This window comes from Limanda limanda, chromosome 8, assembly GCF_963576545.1.
Source record: "Limanda limanda chromosome 8, fLimLim1.1, whole genome shotgun sequence".
Taxonomy (NCBI): Eukaryota; Metazoa; Chordata; class Actinopteri; order Pleuronectiformes; family Pleuronectidae; genus Limanda; species Limanda limanda.
The window spans coordinates 3,909,087-3,928,585 of NC_083643.1; the positions used below are offsets into that span (position 1 = coordinate 3,909,087).

Below are 19,499 nucleotides of genomic sequence, written 5' to 3' on the forward strand. Positions count from 1 at the left end.
TGTTGTTTAAGTGGTTAAATGCATCTAAATAAACATTTACACTTAATTACAGAAAAATCATGCGTCATGTCATCCACCCATATATAGGCAACACGCAAGGTGTGATGGGAGAATTCCTGAACCTGCTGTAGAATATAACACAATTCTTTCCCGCTCATATGTGCATAATAACTTCTCCCATCCTTGGTAAGGTGTGTGTGTGAACACAGTATTTGTGTAAATGTTTTAAGACAAAATCCAGACGAATCAATATTAAGAGGTGGGAAGCAGAAATAATACTAATTCTACTTCAGGTGGCTTTCGACCTGCTCAGCACTGAGGATCTGGGATTCAAGGAGTCAGCAGAAAGAAACCGGGTGAGCAGAATTTAGACAATTTTATTGGCATAAAATATATACAAACAATAAAAGGTAAAAAAAAATGGTTTTAAAACAATATAAAATCGCCTCTTTCCACATCGATGTGAGAAAAAAAGCAAGTTCATTATAGAGCTGATCTTGGACCAACTGGAAAAGCAATTCTGATATGAATGCACAGCTTTCAAAAAAAAAGAAAAAAAACACCTTTGGTTTCTCCTCCGTCGTGCGGCTACCTACGGCTCCCTCCTCCCTCGCACATCAATCACTCGCTCTACATTTCCATTTACACTTATTCCAGCTTCTCCTCCCCACAGGTCCCCCTTTGTTCTGTGGAGGAAGTGGGAGAAGGAAGAGGCAGAATTGCCGCCTGCTTGCAGATGGGGAGGAGGGGCGGAGGTGGAGTGACCACTGGGTGATGGAAGGGGAAAGAAGAGAGGGAGCAGCGGTTTCTAAAAGGAGAGGGACCGCTGAGTTCTCTGGAGGAGGAGGAGGAGGAGGAGGAGGGAAGGAGGAAGAGGAAGAGGAGGAGGAGGAGGAGAGGGCGACTCACAGGACAAACCGCTTTGTGCCTCCTGATGGTGGAAGTGTTTGCTGTATTGTCACCAGTAGATGCTAACAGAAGCCCAACAGTCAACTCCCATTTGCTTCCCAGTACGACTCCTCAGGGTCTACGTCTCTGTCTGTCACACACAAACACACACAAACACACACAGACACACACAGACACACACACACACAGCAGCTCCTCACGCACAGACGTGCCTCATGTGGAAGTTCACCACGTACTCGGCGTTGGTGCGCTGGACAGAGATGGCGAACGGTTCGAACGGGTGGAAGGTGAAGGCCACCAGGCGCCGCACGGCGTGGTTCACCGGCCGCCCCAGCAGACCCGCCTGGATCTTAAACTTCAGCAGGCCGGAGTCCCGGGCGTAGAACCTGGTGGAGGAGAGAGAGGAGCAGACGGAGCCATCACATGGAGGTCTGGTGGTTTCTGTGTTGGCAGTGACAGGCGTCCATGTTGCTGTTCTTTTATTTTGTCAGAGAGGAAATCAGCTGATTTTAATTTTCTCTACGGATCAGTCTGTCATTAACTGTCAGTAAATCTTTCATCCTGCAGCTTTTACCACACGTTTGAGACTATGTAAATAAAAATATTATCAAAATAAAAAGAAATTAACAGACAGAAATAGTCAACAATATTGAAAACTAATTAAATCTGCCTCAAACCTGATGTAGATTTACTGCCTTTGTGATATTTGTATTGTCAACAGCTCTTTTCATTGACTCTGATATCGTTTGCTGTGATTCAGAAGCTCGTCCCCCCTGATGAAGGTGGTCCTACCTGATGGGGTGGTCTCCACAGGTCTTGGGCCGCTCCATCACCGACACCCACTTGTCGTCGTAGCTGAAGAGCGAGAGGTCGAGGTAAGGGCTGCTGCTGTAGGACTGGGCGCTGATGGGCAGCTGACCCAGCAGCCGCCGCACCGCCTCGGTGTGGCCTCCGTATTTGGCGTTCACGATGGTGTCTTTAAATCTGAGAGAGCAGAGACAGACGGCGGGACGTCAGCCAAACAGAAGGAAGCGGCAGCAGGGAGATTCATTAGAGAACGAGCAGCTCCATCAGACAAGTGGCCTTCGGGTAAAGATCCTCCACTTCACGAAGAAGTGCTTCTCAGATACTAGACCCGGTTCAGACCCGGTTCTAATGACAAGAGGACGGATCTGAACTCGGATCGGATCTCAGAGGACGGATGTTAACACCAGTTCTGAACAGTGAGTTAAAAACCTCCATTTCAGTGGACATCTATAAACCAGCTTAAAGGGACTCTTACCTTTGTTGCATTTTTACACTTTTTGTGGATAAGGTTAAATTGGTATTAATAAGGTAATGACACTCTAAAATGCAAGACAGACCCACCAGGAGTAAAAACAAACAATTATTTCACTCTCATAATATTTAGTGAAAACTTCAACCAATAAAATTCTTCGGACCGAAGGACCTTATTGGCCGACAGACCTGTCTGTTTGCTGCATGGACATGCAGGTTTTCCGTCTGCTTCTTGTGGCGCATTCGGGCCCGTCATCATATGTGAATGTAAATGTATATAACTTACCGAATCCATTGCTTTGGTAAACAAAAACTCACGTGCGTGCGCGGAGGCAGTAGGTTGTAAGTCTGCTTGTAAATAAAGTTTCTTCAAAAAAACACCGCGGATGGGAACGAGGGGGTGGGGCATTGGAGGAAGGCGGGATGATTTGAATGTGCTGTAATTCTCAAATGCAACAAAGGTAAGAGTCCCTTTCAATAAATATATTTGATATTTACTCAAAGAATCCTCAATAGACTGAATCCTCTCACTCTCCATCCTCTGCTCTCCCTTCCCTCTTCAGTCCTTTAAATTCTATATCCAGATTTATTAAATGTCCTCTCATCTAGTTTTGTGCTTGAACATTCAGTTTTATACTTGAGCTTCTTTCTCTCTGTGAAGTAAGTGGGCTCCACTCATGTAAATGACAAAAATCTGGTTTCCTCAAAGTACCTGCCAGCTCTCAGTTTCTCCTCTCCTCATTCAAACTCTCCTTTCCACCTCCTTTCTCCTCCCCACCCCTCCTCCCCTCTCCGCTCCCCTCTCCTCCCCTCCCACTGAGGATTGTGTCACCAGATTCAATCACAGCTCCTGCAGCCGCACTGACCGTCTTAAGGCCTCGCTTCTATATCCAGATTAAGTCCTGAAACTGCTTCCTCCCCCTGGAGGCGCTCGCTGCTGATCTGCTTCCTTCTATCCACCATCTTCAAATCCTTCCTGACATTTGGCTGCACAACATCAGGTGGAGGTTTTTGATTTTTTCCCTTTCACTCAGATACAAGCGCCTGGATTTACTTTGCCGGCACAAGAACAGTCAAGCTGGAGTGAAGATAGTTCGGTCAGGAGAACATTATTACCTCCTTTATTACCTGTGGACTTCGTACAGATCCAAATAAAAATCTGGATCTAGTGGATTTAAATGTGGTTTCATAGGGTTTAGGAAGTTTCCGCCACTGAATGAAAACAAATAGAGCTTGAAACCTGTAACTAGCATCAATGTGTAGGTGCGATGTGGCCAATTCTGCTCATCCAATATGTCTCCTCGACAGTACAGAGTGTGTTTCTTCTCCGTACCTCCTCTGGACCTGCCGGGCGTAGTTGTTGGATGAGGCGGAGCAGGGGAACTGCACGGCCTGGCTGTGCAGCGTGGCGTTTCTGAAGAGGTCGCAGAAGTTCTCAAACAGCTCCAGCAGCTGGTCGGAGGTGTTCTCAAAGACGGCCAGCACCTCTGTGGACACCATGTTGTACACGACAAAGAACGACGGCTAAGAGAGAGAGAGGTGGGAGAGGGAGGGGGTGGTGGGGTTGGAGGAAGAAGCAAAGACTTTATATTGTAGAACATTTTTTTCTTGCAGGTGTATTTATCGTCTCTAAAACACAACACAATCCTCCCTGGTCTTAATAATTAAATAACAAGAACAGTTTATTCTCTCACAACCAGGTATTTCAGTCTTTTGCGTTTTCATATAACGTTTATGGTTTTCTATTCTTCATTGCCGAAATGAAAATAGCTAAATCAGGGAGGAAGTGAGAGAGCACAGGTTTCATGTTAATAACCTGAACATTAATTAGATCGACTTGGTGTCACCAGGAAACAGGACCGAGGAGAATCTGTAGGAGACTCGTGTCCTTGGAGACCTGAAGGAGGAATTCCCTTTTATACAGCGTGAGCAACAAAAGAGCCGAGAGGAGGCAGGGGCGAGCGACAAAGAGAGCAGGGGGAGGAATGTGTGTGTGTGTGTGTGTGTGTGTGTGTGTGTGTGTGTGTGTCTACCTGCGAGGGGTCGGTGACTCGGAGTGTGACCACGTCTTCGCTGGTGTATTTAATGAAGAGGTGATGCTCATCCAGCAGCTGCATCTTCCACATCCTCAACCGCCTCAGCTGATCAAAAAACTGGAAGAACCTGACGACACCACGGAAGAAATGAATAAAAAAACCAGAAGCTGCACAGATCAATACGTGAATATCCAACATCTGCGTGACTGAAAAGCTTTGGGAATCAACAACTCACTCAAATCAAAGAATAACACATTTCATAGATCTCACAACGTATTAGAGCTGAATTCATTTGCCAATTAACAGAAGATTTTTCAGATGTCATCGTTAATTAAATGTTGTTTTTTGAGCCAAAAGAGCAAAAAGTCTTGGCTGCAGTTTGTCAGATGAGAGGATTTGGTGATTTTTTTATATGGCAGAAAAATGAATATTAAGGAAATAAACCTTAGTTCCAGATCTAAGAAACTTACACTTAAATGCCTTTTATGAGACTAGAAAGCTTCTCAGCTGAAACCACCAGGTTCCAACAATCCCTTCATGAAACCACATTTGAATTCACTACATCCAGATTTGTATTTGAATCTGCACTATATTTCAAACACATCTTAAATATCTTCTAAATATGTCAGATGTTTTCACTGAGATCCTTGAACTATTCTCTGAAAAAAAATGTTGAATCTCCCAATGTTTACAAAAGTAAAGAAATGTGTAGATCACACAACTTATTGAAGCTTTTGTGATCATTGATTAATTTGTATTTTTTAGACCAAAGGAGCAGGATTTAAATACAATAACATAAACCTTAGAAAAAAGGGAATGGGAAACATTATACTAAATTGCATTTACAGGATAAAAATCATATGAAAAACGAATTCAATGAATAATATGCTCAAAAGAATTCCTCATTCAGTGAAAGAACATCTGGCGAATGACATTTGAAAGAGTCCAGCTCGTCTCCGGCTCGTAAACACAGAGTGAGAGGGACTTTGTTTATAGAGCTGTACAGCTGCAAGAGGAAAGCTCCTGATGAGTCTCCACGCTTTTAACAAGGTCGGAATTATTGAAAGCACAGACTTAATAAAGTGAGCTGCAGTAAAACTTCTCTTCACATTTACAGCACTGCTGCAGCTCTGCTTGCTCCTGCAGACAGACCCGGTCCAGATGAATGCAGCAGAGAATGAGATGAACCTTGAGGACTCACTGATACAAGCTGCTGTGATTTCTAAAGGTGTTTGTACACCTGCAGGTTTTAGTCTGATTTGAGTTAAATATGCCTCTGATTTGTTTCCCCCTCGGTGGGACTGGTTTCAGCAGCTGTGAACACGGTAACCGCACACTGGTGCTGACTAAAATAACCACAACACCAGCGTGGAGGGGTTTACCAGGTGTCCTTTACAAGGCACCGCTCACAAGCTGTAGCATCTTCCACAGCTTTAGCAGCCAACTGCAGAATGAACCATGGTCTCATTGGGACTAAGGGTTCTTCTTCTTGTGTTTACTCTCTGGCTCCACCAACCCAGGAAAACATCGGACCAATAAACACGGAACGTTCTCACAGGATTTGTAGCGATGCAGGTTTTTTTCTCTTTGTCAAAAGAAATCGAGCCAAAGAAGGAGAAACTTTAAGAAATAAATTGATTGTGGTGAGTGAAGCTGTGAATCGAACTCTGGTGCAGACTTAATCGAGACCCACAATCCAGCTGCAAGAGGACCAATACAAAATGAATGGGTCAACAGCAGAGAAGAAGTTAACAAAGTAAGGGACAAGAGGACAATGATGGTACCTAGGGTTGCAAAATTCCGGGAATATTCAAAGTTGGAAACTTTCCATGGGAATTAACGGGAATAAACTGGAAATGTTGTGGGTAATTTATACTAACTGTATTTACCTTGTCATATACAGACATAAATATAAACATTTTGTTTTGTCATAGGCTGATTTGAGCCCTGAGGAAACTTTGGGCACTTGACTATATGCTTCTGCATCGTTGTGTCATTCTGAACATAGGTCTTTGCACAGTATTTGCAAATGTACACAGCCTTTCCTTCTACATTGGATGGGGTGAAATGTCTCCACACATGAGATAGTGCACGTGGCATTGTTCTGTAGAATAAGATGAGAAAAAAGTTTGTAAAAAAACACTAATGCAACGCCAGAGATATAAATAGTTAGCCAAACAATTGGAATCGTCTGTAAAAATGATTTACAATTGATGGATAAATGAATGGAAATAGTCTAGATGAACAGATGAACAATCCTCAATCAGCATGCTAATATATTTTCCACAGTAATATCATTGAAACTTACCTGACTAGTCCTGCACTCTACAGCAGGCCTCAGTAGCCCTGCTGTAGAGTGAAGGATGCTGGGAGTTATCTGTGCATGTGATGGAAGAATGCACAGTGGAGGGTTCAAACTCAACGTGCAGTGTGTGCTGCATTCCATACATCTTTAAAATCGAGTTTTGAATGATGTTTTTATTGCTCAGCGTTTAATTTGCGTATTTTTAATTTTTTTTCAAAACTCCCAAAATTCCAGAGCTTAACTTCCCATGGAAAGTTTCCGGAAATTTACCGTAAACTTTCCGCCCCTTTGCAACCCTAATGGTACCTCCTCTTGGCGGTGGCGCTGCCGTCCTGCTCCGCCCTCCTCCACAGGTAGACCAGCAGCCTGTGCTTCAGGGAGTTGATGGTTTTGTCGGTGTACAGGCGGGGGAAGCCCGGCTGGCTCTCGGCCTGAGCCTCGGTGTAAACAGCTGAAAGGGTCAGGAGGTCGTCCTCGTAACAGAAGCGCCCGATGGTCCTCACGTCCAGGAACGTTCCCTCTGGAGTCACCTGGTGGGAAAAGAGACAGAGAAATAGATAGATAGATAGATTTGAATACAATAAAATACAATAGAATAAAATAAAAAATATTGAGGTAGAAAGAATAAAAACAGAAACACAAGATAAACAGGTAGATAAGGTGCAGTGGCAAGATGATGGTAATAGTACTGATGATATGATGGTAAATTTATTGTTAGACAGTATATAAAAATAGTACAGTATATATAGTATATAATATAACATAATATATATTTATATATGATAGTAATTATACCAATATAAAAGCAGTATATAGTAATAATGGCAGCAACAGTATATATAATAATAATAGTAATATAATAATAATAATTATAGCATGTACACATGTATAAATATGTGTATATAGACTTATATATACAAATAATATACAGAGAGTATGATATAATATATGATATATAGTAGAGGTATAAATATAAGTATTTTACTATACAATAGATAATATAATATACTATGAGTGTAAGAATATGTAGACAGAGTGTGCAAAAGACAATATTATTGTATAAAATGATATATAAATTCAATATGGTTTATATTAACACTTATCACATATGATGTGAAGTAAGTGTATATGGAGCGGAGTGTTGTACAGGGCACACAGAGCAAGGAGACATAGGTATATTTAGTGCAGTTCTGTGATGGAGGCTCTGACAGAGGGGGAGGAGTTGAACAGTCTTATATGGGTTGTTGGGAGGAACGATTTCCTGTATCGTTCCTTAGAGCAGCGGGGGGGTTGAATGAGTCTAAAAATAAACCTCATAACTGTGATCAAATGGTTTTACTGTAGATTTACATTTTAGATCTACATGAAATCCCTCTCTGCTCACCTGGAACACGTGTATGGTCTGCTGCTGCACCGACAGCACCGCCAGGATGTTCCTGTAGAGGTAGAGCCCCTGGTTGTGGGACAGGATGATTTTGTCGCACTTGAAGGACCTGGTGTCGCAGAGCCGGCCGGTGTGGAGGTCGATGATGTGGAGGGAGTAGTCCTCCAGGGGGGAGCGGGGGTTCGGAGTCACAGACTCGTTGTTACGATAAACCTGGTGGGAGACAAAACACGGATGAAAGAGTCGATCCGAGCCAAACTATGGAGGTCCATTTGTGGTGTCCTTTGTGGAATTTGGAAAGTTTGAAGGCGTCGTTACCTCAAAGAAATACGGCGGCGGCTCCTCTGGGACGTACACGGCCGAGCCGACGATCACAAAGCGGCAGTCGTCCGTGAAGAGGCTGCACTCCCGGTTCAGGTGTTCTCCATTCGAGGCCACGTTGGTGACATGGAGGAGGGAGAAGAAGCGCTCGAAGAGACGGCCTCGGATGTTGAGGGAGCGCTGGTCATTGGCCGTCAGGAGAGTTTCTCCCTCTTGACCTCGCAGCAGGTCCTGGGCCGCCTGGCAGCCTTGGTACTCATAGATCTGGAAGAGGGAGTTCATCGGTTTGTCTTAGGTATATTAGTAGTTAAACGGAACAAATCTGTTCCAAGTAGGGTTGCAAAATTCCGGGAATATTCAAAGTTGGAAACTTTCCATGGGAATTAACGGAAAAAAACTGGAATAAACTGGAAATGTTGTGGGTAATTTATACAAACTGTATTTACCTTGTCATATACAGACATAAATATAAACATTTTGTTTTGTCATAGGCTGATTTGAGCCCTGAGGAAACTTTGGGCACTTGACTATATGCTTCTGCATCGTTGTGTCATTCTTAACATAGGTCTTTGCACAGTATTTGCAAATGTACACAGCCTTTCCTTCTACATTGGATGGGGTGAAATGTCTCCACACATGAGATAGTGCACGTGGCATTGTTCTGTAGAATAAGATGAGAAAAAAGTTTGTAAAAAAACACTAATGCAATGCCAGAGATATAAATAGTTAGCCAAACAATTGGAATCGTCTGTAAACATATTTTACAATTGATGGATAAATGAATGGAAATAGGCTAGATGAACAGATGAACAATCCTCAATCAGCATGCTAATATATTTTCCCAGTAATATCATGGAAACTTACCTGACTAGTCCTGCACTCTACAGCAGGCCTCAGTAGCCCTGCTGTAGAGTGAAGGATGCTGGGAGTTATCTGTGCATGTGATGGAAGAATGCACAGTGGAGGGTTGAAACTCAACGTGCAGTGTGTGCTGCATTACATTCATCTTTAAAATAGAGTTTTGAATGATGTTTTTATTGCTCAGCCTTTAATTTGCGTATTTATTTATTTTTTCAAAATTCCCCAAATTCCAGAGCTAAACTTTCCATGGAAAATTTCCGGAAACTTTCCGCCCCTAGTTCCAAGTCTATTCTATGTGATATTTTAAGAGTCAAACTATTTTTATTAAAGGGAAATCTGTGAGAAGAACAAAGATATTGATGTGACACGGAGGTTTCTCTCCTCTTACCTCCAGAGACGTCTGGTCCGAGGAGAAGGCGATGAAGCAGCGTCCGTCTGGTGAGAACTTCCTGAGGAAGCAGGGCGGCTTCTCCACGTTGACCACGGTGAAGTTGGGGAAGAGGTTCTGGTGGAAGCAGCGAACTCGGTACCACTGAGCTCCGGGTCGGCCCGAGCAGATCCGGCGCCTCTCCAGCCGATGGACCACATTCTGGTTCTGGATGCGTCTGGGTTTCAGGGTGGGAGAGTCGTCGTCCATCGCTGTGACCGAAGAGTGACCTCACACAGGCTGGGGGGGGTCGGGGGTGGAGGGGGGGGACCGGTGAAGCGACTACATCACAAGCTCAGCCCTGGTTCCTGGTGTTCAGGAGAAGTAAAACAGGTGAGGACTTTCCTGAGCTCGTTTGTTTATCAGAAGAATTACAAAAAGACAACCGAACAGATTTTCACTTTCTGCAAAGTTATTTGACATTTTGAATAATTTCTCATATAAATAATCCATAGATCTGGTTGAAGAGGCTTATTTAAGGGACTGATATCTATAAGTGAGGGTTAATTGGTGCAGCCTGATTGAATTCAAAGGGACGGCTGGGCCTTGGCAGAGGTTCACTCTCTGAAGAGTGACATTCTGGTCCAATCAATTACAGCTGAAGGCCTTTTAATGAAGTGTGAATGCTTATCAATGTCTATTGTCCGAAGACAAGGAGCAGAGAAGACGGACATATATATATATACGTTTAATTAGTTAACGGAGGGAGATATGTGAACAGCTGTTATATGTTAGAGAGGAAAGAGAAAGTATTAAAAATACCAATGGCGGCGTTTTATCAAATTAAGCAATTGATTTTTCATTAAGTGTTTAGGTAAAATAATAAGATTCTTACTACTTTAGAACTTTCTCCTCCTCTAAGTTTATACATCACTAAAACATGTTATTATGTTTAAGCTATGTTGTCAATTTTCTGTCTAATTCTACTAATGGTTGATTGTGTGTTTTGATTTAGTGTTAATGTGCTTTTGCTTGATAATCATGTGTCTTTAATATTCTTTACCTAATTGAACTGAGTCCAGGTTTTCATACAATACAGTGAATGACTGAGTAGCTACTTTTGTGTTGATTATCTTGAGGTTTTCTTTTCGTCTGTTTGTTTGTTTGTTTGTTTGCAGGTTTACGTTAAAACTACTCAACTATTTTCCATAAAAGTTTGTGATAGTAAAAGTGATATGTTCTCTTCAGTCTAAATATCCAGGAGGCGTCTCTCTTTGTCCCGAGTCCACGTCTGTCTCCTGACAGCTGATATTTATTTTGTCACAAATATTGTGGAAGTTCACCGGTCACCAAAACAGGAAGAGAAAACCTTTAAAAAAAACAATGAAATGACAGATACACTGATTCGCTTCCTGTCATTGGTTCTAAGGTTGTTCACACCAGGGATGAGCCGCTCCAGAGGTCACATGACATCAGCCAGAGGTCACATGACCTCGCTGGTTTGGTTTGCACCACGGTTCCAGTCAGGTATTTGATTCTCGCTGCCATGTGGAATCATTTAATCCATCTTTTGGTTATTTTTAAAAGAAACGGAACTTTTACTCAACACAACTGAACATCTCTGTTATGAGGTTTTATTGTGTTCTTGTTTTATTGGCTGTTTGAAAAACGGAATCTTGTTTTCTGTTCTATTAATGAACCAAATCACCTTTTGGCTGAATACAGTTGTCGTTGCCAAGTAAGAGTCATGATGACATTTGTTATGTATGATTAATGAGTGGTAAATCCAATGGAAAGGTTAATTAGGGATTAATTAAGATGACTTGTTTCCTCGACACAGCGGTGCTACGTGTGTTTAACAGGAGACACACGTTGCTTTCTTAAAGTCTCAAGCAACCTGCTGCCAGACTGGGAGACTCCACTGGTTGAACTGGAATCGAACCAGTGACACATGTGGCACCACCACTCGCACTGATACTCACTGTCCCACATCCTGCAGGCTCCAGTGCAGCAGCTCTTCAGATCCCGGCTGACACAAGTCACTGGTTCCGCTGGTTCCGCTGGTTCCTCGCTTAACGTTCCGCTTCGGGAAGAACCATCAAGTTTCCACCGGCACCAGTAAGACCACAGCGGGTGTGTGTTTGTTGTTGTGAGCTGCAGGAAACGAAGAAGCAGAAGAAGAAGAAGAGGAGGAAGAAGAAGAAGAAGAAGACAGCGGCGAGGAAGTGCTGCACAGAGGCTGTGGTTTCAAACAGCGCCGCTACAGCCTCCTCAGGTGAAACGTGGTAGTGCAACGTTTAAGACTTTTACATATGATCAGATGGACGTGAGACATGTGGACAAGTGTCCTAAAATCCAACCAAGCTGCACCGAATCAAACACACTCACAGATATTAGTCCCTCAAATTTAACTGATATTTCCATCAAATTAATTATTTCCTTGGAAAATGGTGAAAGTGTCACAAATAAATGGTTTAAATTAAAAATCCCTGGATTGGATTCACACTGTGTTCCCAGGTTTTTGTAATATTCCATCCAACAGCTTTTGTGCGATGTCGGTGAAAATGGCATCAAATCAAAGCAGGACTTTTACATCCAATGGTTACATACAGATTTCATATAGTGTTCATTTTATTACACAAGCTTTGAGAGAAATGAATAAATGCATTTTTGATTGCAGAATAAAATTGTGGATATGAAATCATTGACATAATACGCAACAATGATTTGAGGGAATAACATTATATATAAAGTTGATCGTAATACAATCATTCTAAATTATTTTCTAACATCTCTGTTACATGTGCATCGAACGTGCCTGAAGCTCACACAGTATAAATGCATTTCTGAACATTTCTCTCCACCATTTTCCTGGAAACCATTTTTTATGGGTAATTGCCGAGGACTGGAGTCGGAGTCTGGTGTCCACACATGAGATGAAGGTACTGTACTCCTGCTGATCTCAGTGAAGAGCCAATTTGCTGATCAGTAGGTGGGTTTTGCAGGTGAGCGGCACAAGTGCTCCGGCAAACTTCCAACATGATTATAATTACTTCCACTAAATTGACAGGAGAGAAGTCGAAGACCTTTTGCCACCACTTCACCTACAGAGCGTACAGCCGTCTGGTTTGTTTAGCCTGGTTCGTTGAATTGATTTGTTTACAGAAGTCTGCAGCATAGAGTGAACCTGGGGGTGAGCGGCGCTTTGCTCCGCATAATGACAGATGATTATGATTATCCTCTTTCGCATGAGACATGTTCTTATAGATTGACAATAGCATTATAAGAAGAAAAACAATAATGCTCGCAGCCCATTTTAGTCTTGGAAGACTGCTAATGGCTCTTTGTGCAATTATCCCTGACCAGAGAGGCTCGTTTAAATGTTGTAATTTTCCATAAAAGCACATGTAGTGGGCATAAAAGGCCAGTTTGAAAAGAAGAAATGAATGGAGGGAAGGATGTGAAATTATCCAATTTAAAATCTAATGGCATTTTCCTTTTCAACTATGTCTGATTAAACCTGTGCCTCGTGATGTCGACAAGTGTGTGCGTCCGAGCGTGTGTGTGTGTGCGTGTCTTACATTGTAACGTCTCTGTGCATGAGTGCATATGATTGAGCTGTGCCTGTATTCTTGTGCTTCCAAAGTGTGTGTGTGTGTGTGTCTGCATGTGTGTTAGCGTGTGTGTGTGTGTGCGTTTGTCTATCTTTATAACGTCTCTGCATGTGCAGGAGTGCAAACGGTTGAGCGCTGCCAAGATTCTCCCGCCTCCAAATTATATTTTGACGTTGTGAAGACATTTTGTCTGGTCCTCAAAAATTCAATGGGCTGTTTGAGGGTTAAGACCTGGTTTGAGGGTTAGGTTTAGGTTTAGGTTAGGGATAGGGATAGGGATAGGGATAGGGATAGGGATAGGGATAGGGATAGGGTTAGGTTTAGGTTTAGGTTTAGGTTAGGGATAGGGTTAGGTTTAGGTTTAGGTTACGGATAGGGTTAGGTTTAGGTTTAGGTTTAGGTTAGGGATAGGGTTAGGGTTAGGGTTAGGTTACAGATAGGGTTAGGTTTAGGTTTAGGTTTAGGTTTAGGTTTAGGTTTAGGTTTAGGTTAGGGATAGGTTTAGGTTTAGGTTTAGGTTTAGGGTTAGGTTTAAGCATTTAGTTGTGATTGTTAAGGTTGTGGTAAGAGGCTAGGGAATGCAATATGTCAGTGAGTGTCCTTACAACTATAGAGAAATGTGTGTTTTTGTGTGTGTGTGTGTCTATCATTGTAACGTCTCTGTCCATGAGTGCAAATGCTTGAGCGGTGCCTCTATTCTTGTGCTTCAAAATTGTGTTTTTGTGTGTGTTTGTTTTTGTGTGTTCCACAACAACAACCCTCACAGTAATTCAGAGCAGAAACTCTTCACCCTCCTCTGGTCCTTCTTCTGTTATATCCCCTCTAATAAAACGCTCAGCACACAGGACCCTCGCCTCAGCTTTTAGCATCAGCCCACGAAGTCGCTCTCACACTGAGACGAGCATCTGAGTGTTTCCAGACACTTTTTTTTGGCCTCTATCTGCCAGAAGACACTGTGTTTATTGAAGATCATTTTTTTTCATCCCTCTGGGCTTTTTACAGACCAAAGTGGACCAGGGTCTCGTTCACGTGAAACAGCTCGGAGGGTTTTTGCTCTTAGCAGCTACCTGGAAGCTTCAAATTGTTCCCTTCTTTGTGGTCAAGAGGGGGAAAGGAGGAAGGAGAAGAAAAAAAGTGTTTCAAGCTGGAAATTCTCAGAGACAAACACGCCTCGTGCACAAAGTTTAGAAGACAGAGAGAGAAGCACTTTTGGAAACAGTAACTAATGGAGCCGGACACAGTGAAAGTCTGCAATTGCTGTTATTATCACCATTATAAGGAAAAGGAATTTCCAAAAGAGCATTTGCATTAAAGGACATAAGAAGTACAGAGCATATTCATTGACATGATACAACTCTATATATAAAAGGCACTTAGAAAAGGTTATTCAAAGCTTGAGCAATACACTGAGCCACCGGTTCCTCCGTTGTTTTTTCTGTGTTCTCAGACATTTGTGTTTGGCATTTAACAAAAAGGCTTTAAACTTTTCTATCCCGTCTAATTTCAGAGCACGACAGGATGTTCTAACACTGGAACTCTGCAGCTGAACTTTTCCTCTCTTTTTCGTCACAGTGGATGATTTCTGCATCTTTTCTTCTTCCTGTGAAATTACAGTGATCACGGATGCATTACGGCAGATCCGGTTTGCTGCGGTTCCCTCAGCAGCGCTGGAGTGTGAGAGAGGTGGAGAGACGGGGAGAGAGGGAGGTTCCTTCACCTCCTGCATGGATGGAGTAATGAACAGGCACAGCCAGGGCCCGGGATCCGAGCGGACCCTTAGTCAGACCCTCTGAGGTTTGCTGTTCACATCTCCACATGAAGATATTTGATTCATTTCATACAGTGTTGAAAGAGACATTTGAATCCTTTGTTTCAGGAAGAGAAGCAATTATGCAATATGCACTTAATTATTTAATTATTTAATCTGATCATGATGCAGAACAACAGCCCAGTGAGTGTTATATGTTTTATTAAAGGATCATTATTATAAAAATATAATTTTACTGCTGTAGCTGGTTGAAATGTGGCTAATTTAAACTATTCTAAATACAGTTTTATCTATCTATCTATCTATCTATCTATCTATCTATCTATCTATCTATCTATCTATCTATCTATCTATCTATCTATCTATCTATCTATCTATCTATCTATCTATCTATCTATCTATCTATCTATCTATCTATCTATCTATCTATCTATCTATCTATCTATCTATCTATCTATCTATCTATCTATCCATCTATCCATCCATCCATCCATCCATCCATCCATCCATCCATCCATCCATCCATCCATCCATCCATCTATCTATCTATCTATCTATCTATCTATCTATCTATCTATCTATCTATCTATCTATCTATCTATCTATCTATCTATCTATCTATCTATCTATCTATCTATCTATCTATCTATCTATCTATCTATCTATCTATCTATCTATCTATCTATCTATGTATCTATCCATCCATCCATCCATCCATCTATCTATCTATCTATCTATCTATCTATCTATCTATCTATCTATCTATCTATCTATCTATCTATCTATCTATCTATCTATCTATCTATCTATCTATCTATCTATCTATCTATCTATCTATCTATCTATCTATCTATCTATCTATCTATCTATCTATCTATCTATCTATCTATCTATCTATCTATCTATGTATCTATCCATCCATCCATCCATCCATCCATCCATCTATCTATCTATCTATCTATCTATCTATCTATCTATCTATCTATCTATCTATCTATCTATCTATCTATCTATCTATCTATCTATCTATCTATCTATCTATCTATCTATCTATCTATCTATCTATCTATCTATCTATGTATCTATCCATCCATCCATCCATCCATCCATCCATCTATCTATCTATCTATCTATCTATCTATCTATCTATCTATCTATCTATCTATCTATCTATCTATCTATCTATCTATCTATCTATCTATCTATCTATCTATCTATCTATCTATCTATCTATCTATCTATCTATCTATCTATCTATCTATCTATCTATCTATCCATCCATCCATCCATCTATCTATCTATTTATCTATCTTTTTCTCTATCTATCTATCCATCCATCTATCCATCCATCCATCCATCCATCCATCCATCCATCCATCCATCCATCCATCCATCCATCCATCCATCCATCCATCCATCCATCCATCCATCCATCCATCCATCCATCCATCTATCTATCTATTTATCTATCTTTTTCTCTATCCATCCATCCATCCATCCATCCATCCATCCATCCATCCATCCATCCATCCATCCATCCATCCATCCATCCATCCATCCATCCATCCATCCATCTATCTATCTATCTATCCATCTATCCATCCATCTCTCTATCTATCTACTGCTGTTCATCCTTGTTATTTCAACTTTAATAATTTGGCAGAGAGATGAACATAACATTTCCGCTGCTGACAAAAAATCAGTGAAGATTTACTTTAAATTTTTTTTTACATCTAAAAACTTGTCTCTCAATTAGTCGTTTCCTCCGTCCTCCTGTTATTCACTTTGGAGTAAGAATCCTTCCTCAGCCTCAGGAAGCCGAGCTCGGGTTCTCGTGTGTAATTGGTTCCGAGGGAACCCTCCTGCTGAACGTCCCACATTTTCAATTTCAATTTTCTTCAAGTGAGGCCTAATTTCAGATGCGAGTTACCAGGGGGAAAGGAAGGATGCTAACAATCCAACATGGAGTACGATTGTTTGTCAGTGTGTGTCCGTGAGCGCGTGTGTGTGTCCATACTTATTTAGGCTAATGGGAAAACTTCAAATGATCCATTTCTTTCCTGTTGATCAGTGCAAACAACAGAAAATTGCTGTTTCACAGTTGCAGTTTTTAATTCAGTAGTTTCCTGAGACTCACGCTCCCGTCCCAGAGCTCATCCTGTGTTTTGCATTCGCCAGGTTTTAACAAGACTGGGAAATGGAGGAGAGGCTGTGGTGTTTAAATGTGCATCTATATATATATGTGTGTGTGTGTGTGTGTCTGTGTGTGTGTGTAGAAGACAGCACAAACATCAGACATTAGCAGTAGAGTATTGATCATGAGCAGGACACGGCCAATTGTCTGCACAGGGTCAAACTCGCCCCTCACTCACTCAGGTTCAGCCGCACAACATAAAAAGACAGGGACACAATTATTTTTGCCATCCCCCACTCCCCCAGTCCCACCCCCCCCCCCACTCCCACCCCCAAAGCAAAAAGACAGAGAACCTGCTCAGAGGAAGAGCTTAGAGAGAGGTCAGCTGAACTTGCCTCACTTCCTCTCTCACGTTCCCAGTTCTGTCAGAGGCGACGGACCTTGGGGGGGGAGGGGGGGGATTGAGCGGTGGTTCGAGTCTCAGCAGCCGGAGCCTCTAATTTCTGCCATTTGAGAGTGTGAGCTGAAAAGCCGAGTGACGGCCACTCTTCTGTGATTATTCCCTCGGCCGAGCAGAGTGGAGGAAACAACCGGGTCTGAAGAACACGTCCATCAGACGCCGGGAGTAGTTGTTTTTTTTTAAATGGTATTTTGTAAAAAGTAACTCTGACATGTTGTATCGTTAACTTTGAAAAAAAGCAATTGCATGTCACAGTGAATTATCCATCCCCCCCCCCCGGTGTATAGCTGCTTTTAAATGTTTGAATTCTCAGGTTTGTGATTTACAAAAAGCAAATTGTCAAAAACTGTCCTCGCTGCTGAGAAGTGTGACATCACAACATCATGAGCGTATTGTTTTCCTGCTCATCAGGGGCGGCACCCTGTGGAGCATGCCCCCCCCCCCCCCCCACACACACACAGTGGAGGTGGTCTTCCTGAGCTGGGTCGACTGTGAAGGCCGAACCTGAAATCAGACGTTCAGGTCCACAGAGGATTTTTCCATGATCGCTGTCACCAGCTCGTCCGGCCCTTATTGCTGTTGCCTAGCAACAGAGCTGAAGTTAGAAGTTAAAGTTGATATTGCCTCTTGTTTTTTAAACTTATCGACTCTTAGATGATCAGTGGAGTTGAAGCCTGATATTTAAGGATTGGAAGTCTCAATGCTTTCTGGAGCCATTAACCCTAAAGCTTCCTAAGGCGCAATGAATTATGGGAAAGGTTGAACTGGGAGGGAACCGCCCACTGGAGCCTTTGATTCTCAGCGATGGGAGGAGCCTGTGAATTAATTCTATATATAACAAATATGTCAAAAATAGTTTCTTATCGCAAATGTTTCCGATAAGTTTGGTTTTATTTATTTATTTAGTATAAAAACAAGGTCATAAAATAATTAAAAAAAACAGCAGCTTCATCATTAATCAGAAATCAAGACAGTAAAGAAATGTCCTTCTGCTTTATATATTATTTAGTTGTTTATATTTTTTATCATTTTAGTCTCTAATGCAATAGTTTCGTGTTTCAAACCAGTTCTAAAAACCAGTTTGTGTCATTTCGAGATGACGTGTTGTGAGTCAACTCAATAAAAGTCGGTGTTTGTCTGCAGAGAAGTTGCTTTTGCATTTCATCATTAAAACGCTGAGTCGTTAAAGTTGTTCCCACGCCGAGGAGACACGACATGAAGTGTGTGTGTGTGGGGGGGGGGGTGTGTGTGATTGTTTTACACTTTATTCAGTAAAGTCAGTAAAGTGACAGAAAACAACAAATCAACTCATTTTCATCGGTGTAAAAATAACCTGTTTGACCGTCCGGGTGTTTTGGCGGCGTTGGAGCTTTGCACTTCCTTTCGAGCTGCAGCTGCTCGGCCGCTCTCTCTCTCTCTTTCTCTCTTTCTCTCTCTCTCTCTCTCTCTCTTTCCTCCACGTCGTCATCTCTTCTGTTTTCAGACCCACTTTCACGTTAGCAGGCAAATGAGTTCTTAGTGAGCATTAACTAAGATCAGTGCTGGTTATCTGATCAGGTCACATGGAACAAAGACCTCTCCCTCTCCACCTGCACTGCAAAGGAGCTCGCACGCCCTTTGTGCACATGTGTGTGTCTGTGTGTGTGTCTGTGTGTGTGTCTGTGTGTGTGGTCCAGGTATATCTCATGTAGTGTGGACCTCAATCTATTTGAAAATTACAAGGTCTTCTCTTCAGTAAAGGGACAAAAAGCAAATCTTGATAACATATTTCAATTTTTAGGGGAATACTTGTTTTAAAGTTGGGTTTATGTTTTTAAACTTTAGACTTAAGTTAAGTTTAAGTTGGTTTTAGTGTTTCCTCACCAACGACAACGTGCACAGCTTTTAAAAGTTAACACATTTCAGTGGAACCACTCACAATGTACACATCACTTTATTAGTCTTCACTTTGATGTGAAAGGTAAATCAGAGTTCCAGTTTGCTTTATTATCCTAGATTGGAAACTTAATTTACAGTCAGGTACACAGGACACACACACAGGACACACACACAGGACACACAC

The 19,499-nt window shown here is 41.9% G+C and overlaps 1 protein-coding gene across 1 annotated transcript; it reads right to left on the minus strand.

The window, feature by feature from the left end:
• Positions 1–429: 429 nt before the first annotated feature.
• det1 (DET1 partner of COP1 E3 ubiquitin ligase) lies at positions 430–9,731 on the minus strand. Its single transcript, XM_061076715.1, has 8 exons — positions 9,483–9,731; positions 8,231–8,497; positions 7,913–8,125; positions 6,835–7,058; positions 4,221–4,350; positions 3,521–3,711; positions 1,702–1,893; positions 430–1,295 (listed from the first exon to the last, which is right to left on the minus strand). The coding sequence occupies exons 1-8, from the start codon at positions 9,729–9,731 to the stop codon at positions 1,106–1,108; spliced, it is 1,656 nt and encodes a 551-aa protein (XP_060932698.1). The 3' UTR covers positions 430–1,105.
• Between the last annotated feature and the right edge of the window lie 9,768 nt (positions 9,732–19,499).